This window comes from Mytilus californianus, unplaced genomic scaffold, assembly GCF_021869535.1.
Source record: "Mytilus californianus isolate M0D057914Y unplaced genomic scaffold, xbMytCali1.0.p SCAF_10, whole genome shotgun sequence".
NCBI classification, from domain to species: Eukaryota; Metazoa; Mollusca; class Bivalvia; order Mytilida; family Mytilidae; genus Mytilus; species Mytilus californianus.
The window spans coordinates 28,055,981-28,070,290 of record NW_026262582.1 but is presented as its reverse complement, the minus strand read 5'-3'; the positions used below and the strand labels follow the sequence as shown (position 1 = coordinate 28,070,290).

Genomic DNA, 14,310 nt, shown 5'->3' with positions numbered 1-14,310 from the left:
AATTAAAAAAAATTAAAGTGTTATGAAGTGGACATGAAATAAAAAAAAAAGGAATAAACAAATCATGGTCAGCACAAATATTTTTTAATAGAGCTTAAGGTGGTTCATCACATTACAGGAAGATATCTCTGTAAAAATTAGATGAATATTTTAATCATGTTTTAATGTTATGGAAATTTAAAGCTTCTCAATAATCAAAATAAGTGTTTTTCAAGCAGCTATATATTCATTGAAATGTTTTCCGATAAAGTGTGTGGTTCAATTTTTTTGAAATTTTTATACTTTTGTCAAAGGGTTAAAGTACATATTTTGTCAATATCAAATGGATATTACATGAGCCAATATTGGACCAGGTGTTTGGTACCACCTTAAGCATTAGCCGACCTCGTTAAAGATTAAATTAATGCATTTGACAGCGAGAGTTTGCAAGTAAGATGACATAACTGAAAGGTCAACATATTTGTAGGATGAAATGTTTTTGGATATGATACTAAAAATTGAATATAAGTTTTTAAAGATGTAACTTGGATAACAGATCAATTAAAAAAACGAGAAGTACTTTCTATATGCCTAGTGAAGGAATAGCTTTGAAGTCTTGTTAATTTGATAAGAATTGAAGATAAAGCAGTATCACATGTTTGTTCCGTCCATAATTGTACGAATATATACTTCTATTTCCTTGCAGAATGAATACAACTTGTGGGTACAGAAGTTGGATGATAATTGAATTTTTGTTCTATTTAACAGGTAATACTTTATATATTTAATTCTTAACTTTCGTTTTATTTACCTTCTTGTGTCCATCACACACTTTACTTTGAAGAGACTCATTACATTCAAAATTATTTACACAATTCGCTATAACAAATTAAAATGTTGTTAGAGTATACCTTAACTCAGTGTTTGATATATGATTGTTTGAGAATCTATAATAAAAACGTAGGTATACAGAAAAAGACGAAATGACAAAGCAGTATTCCGTAAACTCACTATCAATTAAAATTATATTACAGAAGCGTACAGATGTATTTACTATTCGAAGGGGTCAACAGTGTTATTGAAGTGTTCATCATATTTTGAATGGATGGAATGGATTGGACCAGCACACACACAAACATTTCCTGGAAGATCAGTTATTACAATTGATGAAAATCGTAGAATGTGGAAAGTTACTGCATATACAGAAGGACAATTAATTGATCCTACTCTGCCTCATGGCAATAGGTTAAAAGTCATTAAAAGAGTACAAGCACACGAATTTGATCTTCAGATCATTAATGCTTCAAATTTGGATGAAGGTCCCTACTTTTGCGGGAATGTAAAGTCTTTGTATAATTTTCATAGATACCATTTATGGAATGTATTAAAAATGATGAGTAAGTGAATAATGAAGAAAGTTGTCAGTTGCATTAAAGAAAACCAAATTGTAGTTGTACAACCTGTTTTGCGATGACTATAATCTCAAATAACAAAATGAAAATTTACAATTTCTTTCCAAAATATTTCTAATCTTGTATATTTGAAGTAAATATTTCGATACTGCTTCATTTAATTTTGTTTATTTCAAAATACATATCTTTAAGAAATACTTACCAATTCTTTTAGCAGTTTTGCCAATTTTGTTCGGTTTTCATATAACCCCTGCAATATTAAGACTTCAAGATTTTTGGTTTATACAGGTTATAGTGGTCCTTGTGAATGTTAATAGGAAAATGCGTTTGGACGTATCAATTGTATGAGTGCTTAACTTTATTTCGTATTTTTCTATACCACTGCTGCTCTCTAAATTAAAATGAACATTCGTGAATCAGATGTAAGTAATTATATACTACTTACTTGAATTTCGTCATTCATATACTTCTGTACTTAGTGCACATATAGCCTATCTATACAAATCCCTTTTTTATTTAAAAAAAAACTCTTGATTATGGACATCTCTGTTGCTTTTGTTTGTCAAACGCTGGCCTTTGAGGATGACGTTAGTTAAAGAAGAAGGGAAATATAGTATATCATTGTATATGGTAGGACAAATACACAATTCAGCATAATATGCAGCGTTTAAAGTTGGAAACCTTTATTGTTTTATCGAAACACACTGAAACTGTGAAGACTGGCAAATATGGAAGCCTTCAGTTTACATTCACACAAATAATATTACACAATCACGTAAAATATATGTCTGAAGCAAATAATTCATTATTAAAATACCCATTGAAAAAGACTTTTCAATGTTATTGTAAAGCTACCTATTCAAAGCGTTCTGGGAATCAGATGTGAATTCTAACAAATTCAATAAATCTTTTAAAGTACATACAATCTAAGTCTCCTTCATCTTGCAACAGTAAAAAAAGAATTGACTTCCCTATTCGTTAACACTATTTTATTTCATTTTAAACTTACTGTTTGGTTGGAAGAATAAGTCCTGCCTATTTTATTGATTAATTTATTGATTGGATAATGATAAACGCTTCTTTCATTAACAACAATTCCATCATCTTGTCCTTGATTATGAAATTACCGAATCATAACCAACAAAACCAACACCGGCTGGTGTCACTAGTTTAATAGGATCTGCCTTCCCTTCTAGAACACCTGAGAATAATTCAAATGTTTGGTGGGATTTAAGTGTCCAAGCAAGTGTATATTGACTATTGAGTTCTTGAATGGCCACTAAGTATCATATTTGTTTTCTTTAAATATACATTTAATGTAAAAACACTGCATAATAATCATTCCTAGTTCAATGATGGATTTGGCTCTTATTTTTAGGTTCGTTTTGGTCATTTTGCTATTCGCCCGTTTCGGTTCTTCTTCATCATTGACTTTGAAATATTTGGCTTTGAGAGTTTCAGTTGAATTTAATCCAGAAAGTCATTTGAACGGATGAAATATATGAAGAGTTGCTATTATTTTCAAATACAACCTTCCTCGAAAGTTTATTTTGGAATTGGCTTTTTTGTATGCCTTTATTTTGAACAAACTATTGTGTGTATTTATTCAAATACTGAATTAGGTGCAAAAACATTGTTCCTCCAATTCGAATTGTCCTTTGTTTGTTTCTCGAAATGTATGTTCTATTGAATGAAAAGCTTTTTATCGTTCTAATTTCATGTGAGTAGATAAAAGTACTTACCAATTCGAATTTAATGTACCTCATAAAAACTAAGAAAATAATGGGAATACAAGTTGTCTGAAGTTCCAACAAGTGAGAACCTGAAACCATTTTATTTTATTTCATATTTTAGTCTATCTTTAATGTAAACATGAGCATTTGCATTTACAAATACATGATGATAGAATGATATTTCATAGTTTTTGTTTTTATTTTGTTTAATTATTTGTAATTCAATTTAGATAAACCAGTAGTTTCAAGCATGCATAACATGATTGAAGAAATAAATGAAGGTGAATTAAAGAAATTATGTTGTTATGTTGAAAGCAATGCAACAACAACGAAATGGTTGAATGGAAGTCTGGAAATATTTGTTACACATAATGTTACAGAAATTTGTTACACAATCGAAAAAGTCAGTCGATACGATCATGGAAACTACACATGTATAGCCGAGAATATTGTTGGAAGTGGATCAGTTTCTGTTGTTCTTAAAGTAAACTGTAAGTCAACAATTATGGAATGTGTTCTAAAGAATAGATTATGATAAAGTTATACATGTTATAGTAATACAAAACAATTGATATCATTTTGTTCTATAAGAAGATCTGGTATGATTACCAATAAGAAACCGAACAACGTAAAAGTTAGTTGTTCAAAACATCTTTAAGACAAATGCTTCTTTACAATTTAAGTTTTCATTGTATTTTCGTTTCTGAAATTTTCAACTTCAACTTCGTATTTGATTAAATAAAAATCAGTCGATATGACCAAGGAAGCAACACGTGTAAAGACAACAAATTTATTGGAAGTGGATCAGTAACTATTGTTTTTTAAATTAAAATTTAAGTTTATAATAAGTCGATGCATATTTAAACATGAAACATTACATTTAATAAATTCTTTATGTATATTCACAAATATCAATGAGGTACACAACCCTTATTACAGTGGTTTATATTTCTAACTAAATTCAAGAAATTATATTCAAGTTGCATAATGTTCTTTAATCATCTGCTAGTGCTATTTCCTATGTTTTGCTCTTCAGTCAGAATGAACGAATGTTGTCGATAACATCAATAATTGTTTAGTGGCGTTCACGTAATGGAAACGTTCGGTAGCCTTATATATTACGGAATGTAATTCGTGAAAATAATTATTTTCGGTAAAGTTTTAGATTGAGTAATTTGCATTCATATATATATGTTGTGTACAAGTTATCATTTTGTACAAATTATAATTTGTACAAAAGAATTGTACAAATTATAATTTGTATTTTGACTTTGTACAAATTGTAATTTGTACAAAAAGTGCCTGTACAAATTACAATTTGTACAAAATTCGACTAAAATTCACTTATCACTTGTACAATAATTTATAGTATGGATCGTGTTATAAAAAATAATTGATATACACTATAGAACATAATAAACTGTATTTACAAAATGAAAAAAATCCCAGAGACAGCAAATGTAATTGGTACATGCATGCCAGTTAATTCTTATAGCCCAATAGAAATAAGCCCCTGTGACCATTCTGATAGATTAATAAAAATTGGCCCCAGTGACAATTCTGATAGACTTATAGAAATTGGCCTCATTGAAAATTCTGATAGTATAATAGAAATTGGCCCCACTAAGAATTCTGATAGTATAATAGAAATTGGCCCCACTAAGAATTCTGATAGTATAACAGAAATTGGCCCCTGTGATAATTCTGATAGAACAATTGAAATTGGCCTCAGTGAAAATTCTGATAGTACATGTATAATAAAAATTGGCCCCACTAAGAATTCTGATAGTATAATAGAAATTGGCCTCATTGAAAATTCTGATAGTACAATAGAATTGGCCCCACTAAGAATTCTGATAGTATAACAGAAATTGGCCCCTGTGATAATTCTGATAGAACAATTGAAATTGGCCTCAGTGAAAATTCTGATAGTACATGTATAATAAAAATTGGCCCCAGTAAGAATTCTGATAGTATATAAGAAATTGTTCTCTGTGACAATTCTGATAGAATAATAGAAATTGGCCTCTGTGACAATTCTGATAGAATAATAGAAATTGGCCTTAGGGACAATTCTGATAGTATCATAAAGATTGGGCCCAGTGACAATTCTGATAGTATAATAGAAATTGGCCCCAGTGCAATTAGGATGACACTGATGCTGAATTAATGAAGGGTACCAATTTACTTTCTTTGTTAATCGAACATCATTGGGTATACTGGCTAACAGATCCAAGACAAATAACCATGAAAACGAAACAGAAATTATCAGAACTTGCTAGGGGGTATAATGTCAGTATGATCGTACCATATCTGATCCTCGAAATATCTTATGTGTAATAATTGAATCTGGAGAATTTGGGTACCGCATTGGGACTGCTGTAGAAAATTTAATAATATATTTCTCGAGAAATCAGATTGGAGCTTTTTAAGACAAATCTTTTTTCACAGCAACGGTTTTTGCGCTTCGACTTCGCTACGTGAAGCAGATATGGGGCAATATGAATATAAAAAGCAGAAGACGTTGTGCAATTCCTAATTCATAATTCACTCACATGCTCAAACAAATGATACAGAACTGTTTCTGTATTTTGTAAGGTTTATTGCGTGGTCATGGAATACAACTTCTTTGGTGTGTATCAATGCTTTTTTATAACAAGATCCATACCATAAATTATTGTACAAGTTATAAGTGAATTTAAGTCAAATTTTGTACAAATTATAATTTGTACAAGCACTTTTTGTACAAATTACAATTTGTACAAAGTCAAAATACAAATTATAATTTGTACTATATTTTTGTACAAATTATAAATTGTACAAAATGATAACTTGTACACATCATATATATTTATATATTCTATCCATGCAATTTCACATTCATTCTAAATGTCACAATCAGACATCGGGAACAAACGGTTACGTTACAAATGTCTATAGCAATATTAAAAAAAATCGTACCACATTTGTAATTGTTTTGGAATTTCAATTATTTCAAATAGACAAGCCAGTGGTTTCATACCTGCAAGATATTATTGAAGAAATAATCGAAGGCAAAACGAAGAAATTTTGTTGTGTTGTTGATAGCAATCCATCTCCTATATCGACAAGATGGTTGAATGGAAGTCATCAAATATTGGTTACACATTTTGTTAAAGAAACTTGTTACACAATTAACAACGTCAGTCGATATGACCATGGGAACTACACATGTATAGCTGACAACATCATTGGAAGTGGATCAATTACTACTGTTCTTAAAGTGAAATGTAAGTTTATGAACATTAATTTAAAACTCGTGCATAGGTATTGACATTTAAAACTTAAAGTGATTTAAAAAAGAAATAAATCACGAAAAAAAATAGTGTATTTTTAATCCTGTTAATTACATTGTAGTTATCAGATTTGTGACATCTTCTAGAAAATCTTTCTTGTAAAATAAGCTTTAAATAAAATTGAGAATGGAAATAGGGAATGTGCCAAAGAGACAACAACCCGACCATAGAGCAGACAACAGCCGAAGGCCACCAATGGGTCTTTAAAATACGTTTCTGAACATGTCTGCACTTTAACTTTGAAAACATATTTGTACATCAATGCATACTTACGTTTGAAATATCAGCAGCAGAAATCATATGCGTACTTTAAGTACCTTTGCATTCAAATAACGTATTCCTCATTTCGTGACCATGAAAACGACGGTAATATTAGTTACCTAATGTAAAAAGAAGTGATAATCTTACTGGATGACAGTATTTCATTCGATTATTTTAACCTTCCTTTATAGTACACACGAGAACTTAAATTTAAATATTATATAACTAAACAATTTACAAACATATTTTTGTTACATTTTTGACGTCCAAAATAGATAAACCTTTGGTTTCAAGCATGGATGATTTGATAGAAGAAATTAATGAAGGTGCAAAGAAGAAACTGTGTTGTTTTGTCGATAGCAATCCAAGACCAACATGTACGAAATGGTTAAATGGGAGTCAGGAAATATTGGTTGCGCTTAATGTTACAGAAACTTGTTACTCATTTGAAAACGTCAGTCGATATGACCATGGGAACTACACATGTATAGCGGAGAATATCATTGGAAGTGGATCAATTACTACTGTTCTTAAAGTAAATTGTAAGTGCATAAATAATAAATGAAAAAATATGCATAGAAATTGACAGTAAAAATATAAAAAAGCTACCAGTTGACATATCAAATTATTCAAATTCGTACACTAGTTGGCATTCAATGTTTCATTCGAGCGTTATTGATGAGTCTTTAGTAGTTGTCTGGCATACGAAAATACAATTTGGTATATTTGATTTGTTCTTTTTTGTATCAAAATCCGAAAGGGAAGTTGGATTTTCAAAACAGCAATGGCACAACATTTGGTTCACCAGATGCACATTTCGGCAATTAATTTCTATACAATGTTGAAAAATTGTATAATAAACATAATTTACCCGTGAAAAAAATTGTTTCAGAAGGATATCAACAATCAATTCCGAATTCCCAAGGGGAAATGATTATCATCTTCTATCTTTTCAAGTTATTTAAGATAGATGATTGAATTAATTCACAAAGGAGAGTGTCTCTTGTCATTAGTATGCGTGACTTCGGTATAAAAGTTTTTAACACACATTATTGAAAAAATAAAGACTTTTTCGTCGTAATTTGCCACTTTTGCAATTAAAATATTGAACTCAGAAATAAATCTACCGCGAATAATTCAAATGGCAAATTTTATAATTTATAACAAGAAGAAAGGAACGTTTATAGTTTATAGTAGGAACATCGTACATGATGTAATACCAATCAGATACTAAACGACTTATCCATTTTCTCTGTTTTCGCTGACAAAAACTTTTTACCATAGATTGTACCTCATTTTCTAGATAATATGAAATGTTTGAAATTAAAATAAACTTACCCTTTCAAAACCAATGAGATAACCTTTATGTTTTTCATGGGTCAATTTTGTATAATCTTCAGTGTAGTATTTTGAAAACTTTTGTTTTTGCCGTCTTTATTCTTTGTCCATGATTTGAATCTTAATCAAAAGAAAATCAATCAATTAATGGTATTATATAACGGTAACTTAATTTCAAATCAAGCGAGAACCTGCCTTATATATGTAAAACATGTATTATTTAGATATGTTTCTCTGACATAACTGTACACCTAGGCAGAACAATACAGCTTAAAGCTGAAGTACCCCATTATACCCTGAGGCGAAGCCAAAATGAGTTCAGGGTACTGAAGGGTGTTAGGATATCAATATCCACGGACCTGAACGTAGATAACAAAGGTATCACCGGTTTTAGTCCGAATCTTGCGATTTGAAAGGAAATTTGTACACAAAACATGACAAAGTGTAACGTGAAAGCAATTTATGTTTTATTATTCGAAAAAGTTTTATTGAAATTTGGAAACCTGACATCTGTGAAACTAGAATAAATCATATTTGGCGCTTAATGTCACTAGTGTTCCGTCAAAGTGGGTCATTTGCATCACTTGGTCAGTAACACCGTTCATTGAGGATGTGGAAGCAAATTTAAATACAAACATCATTGATAATCTACAGAATTCGATTTTTTCATTTCATAGATTTTTTTTTAAAGATATTGCTTTTAAATACGACTAAACTTTGTCTGTTTTCTCATTCTTCTAAAGCAGTTTTACTTACAAATTTGTACAGAAAAAACATTATTGCGTAAACTTTGTGATATCGGCTGCACAGATCACCAACTTAAAATACGTTTGGATTCCAATACTAGTATAGTGTCTATCAGAACTTTAGCAAAAATATTGATAGTAATATTAGTAACCTTCTTATATAACCCTATATTCACTATTCACACCAACAGTTCCATTTACAATATATGATGGTAAAACTATTTACAATTCTTTTTGACGTTTCAAATAGACAAACCATTGGTTTCCATTTTGTATGACTTGATTGAAGAAATCAATGAAGGGGAACAGACGAAACTTTGTTGTTATGTTGATAGCAATCCAACACCAACATCAACGAGATGGTTGAATGGAATCAAGGAATTATTAGTTACTCATTACGTTAACAAAACTTGTTACACAATCAAAAGGGTCAATCGATACGACCAAGGAAACTACACATGCATAGCAGAGAATATCATTGGAATTGGATCAGTTTCTATTGTTCTAAAAGTAAAATGTAAGTGTATAATGAACAATAAATGATTAACACAGGGACAATGACATTGCAAACATCAGGTAGTATGAAAAATTCATATACACTGGTGTCACTAGTAAAGGAGGGTCTATTCACCCTTCCGAAGGATATGAGCAAATCCTTGGGTTTTTGTAATGGTAAATTTTGATAATTCCTTAGCTTTCTGTGTAGTGTTTTTTTCTCTCTGTCATTTTGTCGTTTTTATCTTTGCCATAAAATTGTTTGTATTGTTTCAAATTCAGCTTTTGGATTGTTTACTTTGGTTCTTTTGTCCCTTTTGCCCACAGTGTACAAAGGTCCGTAGGCTATTATGTTTTCGACCCGTCCGTCGGTCTGTCAGTCTATCGGTTCGTCACTCCGCAAGTCCGTCCGTTAGTACTGATCTTGTCATCGTAACTCCTCTGTCACCACACAACAAAATTTCATGAAACTTTGTAGATAATAAGCTGATAAGGAAATAATTTGAAGATCTACATATCCACAAGTAATCTTTACAAGTTGACTTATGAGTAAGGAAGCTTTCAAGTAAGGCATCTGGTTAGATTTTGTTTACCAAGTGACAATGTGGGGCGTTGGGTATGTAAGCGTGATCACAAAGGTTCTTTAATTTTGATAGTGTGGATATCTAATTCAACAATGTCTTCATCGGAAGCTTTTTTAATGACTCCAATTCCGTATTCAAAGTATGAACGTTAAACAAGCAACAATCATCCAATCAATTGTATGTTAAAGATAATTGATGTTTAAACAAGCGATAACCAGCATAAATATAAAATTTATTTCGATATTATAACCATCCTTTAATTTGCAACTGGGGTTTACATAGCAGTTATTTTAGTATAACAATATGCAATTTGATCACTTCTAACAAAAATGTTTATTTTTGGTGCCTTAAATAGATAAGCCTGAAGTTTCAAGCAGTCATGATTTGATTGAAGAAATAAATGAAGGTAAAACGAAGACACTTTGTTGTTATGTTGATAGCAATCCAATACCTATATCAACGAGATGGTTGAATGGAAGTCAGGAAATGTTAGTTACACATAATGTAGCAAAAACATGTTACACAATTAAAAACGTCAGTCGATATGACCAGGGAAACTACACATGTATTGCTCATAATACTATCGGAAATGGATCATTTACTACGCTTCTGCAATTTAAATGTAAGTTTGTAATCATTAAACACACGAACATAAACATTTTATACAAATAAACTAGCTATTAAAAAAGTATAGTAAAATAACAGAATGTTCTTGAATCAGAAATGACAATTGTCTTATATCCAATGAATTGTAACAACAGAAAAACTTTCTCCAATATATGTGTTATTACATATCCTTACATGAATGCAAATATTGTGATTAAAAACTACAAGATGACCCTTTTATGTGACGAAGATTCTTCGCAGATGCAAATGTAGATATCAACATGTTTGACTGTGTGGTGTTACGGAATAGGAAAGGGGCTAATTCTACACGTGAAAATGTGTTTCTAGCTTGTTTTGGGATCTTTGGGGCTTCAGTTATATTAATGTTTGTTTGTATTAAACAAATTGTACTGAAAAGTAGAAATGCAGGTTAGTACATTCTAAAACGGGTACCCAGTACACCTACTACTGTTTAGAAAGATGCAAATTTGATCTTTCGTTTAAAATTAGTTCATCCTTCCATGGCAACCTTTAATTTCTTTTCCAATAATAAACATTGATACAATGGGAATGTTATTAGAAAATTAATCAGAAATACTTTTGTTAAGTAATTATCTTTTAGATTTTGTGTATACTCAAACTATGTTTTCTTTGTTTTAGCTAATTATTACTTTAAAGAAAAAGAACAATCTTTGCAAAATGTCGTCATAGGAGTTTTACTCGGAACTATTGCTGCGCTTGTTGTTGGGATAGGAATTCTTTTTTGTAAGTACACAATGTTAAGTTAATAGAAGAAATAAAAATGAAAAAAAAAAAAAAAAATAGAAAATAAATGAGAAAAATTTAGATCACGGTTCTAAATAAAACAAAAAAACAAAACACCCCGATGTTCAACTAAATGAACCATCTTTCCTTATTCTACTGGAATATATTGAAAGCTATAATTATATTAAAACCAAGACTTGATGATATAGATGTGTATCAATGATAAACCGTATTGTTTTGAATCTTCTAAGATTCGTTTGATAATAAAGGTCTCATTGCATTTCATCTTCTGCTTTATAGCACTTGTTGATATAGGTATATGGTTACGCGTAATGCAAGTGTTTAAAATGCAATACATTGGTGATTTCTAAGATTCTGTAAAAGAGCATTACTATATTTTTGTTTGTTTTGAAAAACGCGCTGCATAAATGCTTCATTGTAACAATGTATGTGTGTATTGTCTTGATTTTACTTTTACGTGAAAATGTAGTTCAATCTATGATTGAACTGAACATTAATCAATAAACGTATATTGATCGGCATGAAATATAATTTCAGTACATGCTAATTTATTTTTAATGTTTTGATTACAGTGCACCTCAAACGGAAAAACAAACAGAGGTGTGTATACTTTCATTTTTATTTATCACAGATATATTGATAAATTTTCAGTTCATAATATTTGTAATTTTTCTTAAGATGAATTAAAAAATCTGTCTCCATACATCAGATGGACTTGTTACATATATGGTTTTCGTTCATGTTCTGCACGTTAACGTTCTCGTTTGAATTGTTTTACATTTGTTATTTTGTGTCCTTTTATAGCTGACTATGCGGTATGGGCTTTGCTCGTAAGGTGACCTATAGCTATAAATGTCTATGTCATTTTGTCTCTTGTGAAGAGTTGTCTCATTGGCATTCATACCATCTCTTCTTTTTTATATTGTCTATAGATCTAAACAGTATTATGCTTTTATTGTTACAAAATGAAAAACCAAAGGGAAATGTCAAAATCCGTAAAGGAAGTTGGGTTCTCAAAACAGCAATGGCACAACATTTGGTTCACCAGATGCACATTTCGACAATTAATTTCTATACAATGTTAAAAAATTGAATAATAAACATAATTTCCCGTGAAAAAAATTGTTACAGGAGGATATCAACAATCAATTCCGAAACCCCAAGGGGAAATGATTATGAAAGTGGTCATTATATGGAGATATATATGATAGATGACAACATAGTGACGCCATGGCAAGGTAAGACATGTAAAAAACACAACACTAAACAAAAGTTGTCACATGAAAAAATGCTCTTCAGGTTTTAGACAGGGTATATACTGTGACATTCCCGAAATAAATTTATATCTCCTGAGCAGAGGATGAATGGAAAAAGAACACTTGCAATGCAACAAGCTCTGTAGCCATCATTTGCTGATTAATATTTAGATATTTTGACTGTCTCGTTTAGACCACAATTGATTACAATGCTCCCAAACATTTCGTACATTTAGTTACTTGCATTCGAGGTATTGAACGTATATAATGAAGGTTATTATCATGCGCACTGATATTTCACCATTCTTCATTTAGCCAATGTTTTTCAAGTGTATGAAATAAGAATATATTTTTTCATTTCGGAATTGGTATACAATTTTCTTTGAAAACTGCCCAATTATTAAACATTATTTAAACAATGTAAGTATGATTTAAATGAAGAAAAAAATCAATTGAGTATATGTTTCATATGATGTAACGCTGAACTCTGACACACTTGCTTTAAAATAAAAATATATACAGATTAAATTTTTAGCAAAAAGTAAAATCACAAAAATACTGAACTCCGAGAAAAATTCAGAAAGGAAACTCCCCAATCAAATAGCAAAATCAAAAGCTCAAACACATCAAACGAATGGATAACAACTGTCATATTCCTGACTTGGTACAGGCATTTTCTTATGTAGAAAATGGTGGATTAATATATAGCAAATATACTTAATATATGTGTTTTATTTTTCTTCTTCAGAAAACAGTAACTCGAATATAGCAGTCGAAAGAGCAGTTGTTGAAAACAGAGATATAGCTCTGGCGTCTGGAGGACATTCATCAACATCATCCGACAATGACAGTAATGCTTCGGTATATTTAGACGATGGTTATGAGCATTCATACAACACATTATTTGCAAATAATCGTGCTGAAGACGAACATGTTTATCTCAGTCCAAAAAAGACGTCAAACAATGCAAACTCAACACCTTTTGAGAACGCTGCTTGTGGGTGTTCTTTGGAATTCACAGAACAAGATTATTCGCCAGTTCAAACAAAAACACCTTGGGAAGCAATTGATGGTGAAGAAAATAATGAATCCGAAATTTAATGAGAGCGAGTTTAAGAAAACAGATAACGATTTCCGTCGGTCAAACAAATATTAACGAAAGAACAGAACAGAATACATTACTCTGTCACAAAAACCGTAAACTAAAAATTTTATCTTTATTATTAAATGGGGCCTATGTACCTATGATTCAATTGTAAATACACAACTAAATTGATCGATTGACGTCATTAATTGAGGTTTTGATATAATTGATTTATTTGATTTATTGATTTTATTTTTTCATAGATTTTAAGATCACATGTATAGTATGTAAAGTGTGTCTCAAATCTTGACTTACATCTAGATATTTCTAATGAAGATCGGCTAAAAACAAAACTGTACGACAAAATGGATGATTTCAGTTTCCCAATTGTGATCTTTACATTTTTATAAATCAACATTCCAGCAGCGCTTGCATAATTGGATTATATGCATTTTCTCGCAGTTGATACGATATTCCATAACTTGCGTTTCCTATCAAGATTTCTTTGGTAGAGGGTTGCTGCTAACATATCCATATATTGATAATGTATATGGAAGCGCCGCTGTTATCTGGAATGTTGCTGCATATAAATGAAAAGTTTCTAATAGAAAAGTTAAAACTATACCTTTTGTTATCAAATGTTATTGTCTGTCGACCCTTATTGTCAATTCCGTTATGTAAGCCAAGCTACAAAA

At 30.6% G+C, this 14,310-nt stretch overlaps 1 protein-coding gene across 1 annotated transcript; it reads left to right on the top strand.

Annotated features, from left to right (window-relative positions):
• The first annotated feature begins 686 nt into the window (after window positions 1-686).
• LOC127717876 (hemicentin-1-like) lies at window positions 687-13,646 on the top strand. The gene is made up of 11 exons (XM_052223738.1): window positions 687-747; window positions 1,014-1,376; window positions 3,355-3,615; window positions 6,127-6,393; window positions 6,996-7,262; window positions 9,055-9,321; window positions 10,239-10,505; window positions 11,150-11,254; window positions 11,848-11,875; window positions 12,407-12,513; window positions 13,280-13,646. Exons 1-11 carry the CDS (start codon window positions 687-689, stop codon window positions 13,630-13,632), a joined length of 2,346 nt encoding a protein of 781 aa, XP_052079698.1. The 3' UTR covers window positions 13,633-13,646.
• The last annotated feature ends 664 nt before the right edge of the window (window positions 13,647-14,310 follow it).

Bases quoted from the DNA above. Each gene is read 5' to 3' on its own strand.
- LOC127717876 (XM_052223738.1), top strand. From the start codon at position 687: ATGAATACAACTTGTGGGTACAGAAGTTGGATGATAATTGAATTTTTG. The intron at 7,263-9,054 runs GTAAGTGCATAA...CGTTTCAAATAG, and splicing joins TACTGTTCTTAAAGTAAATT to ACAAACCATTGGTTTCCATT. The intron at 12,514-13,279 runs GTAAGACATGTA...TTTCTTCTTCAG, and splicing joins CATAGTGACGCCATGGCAAG to AAAACAGTAACTCGAATATA.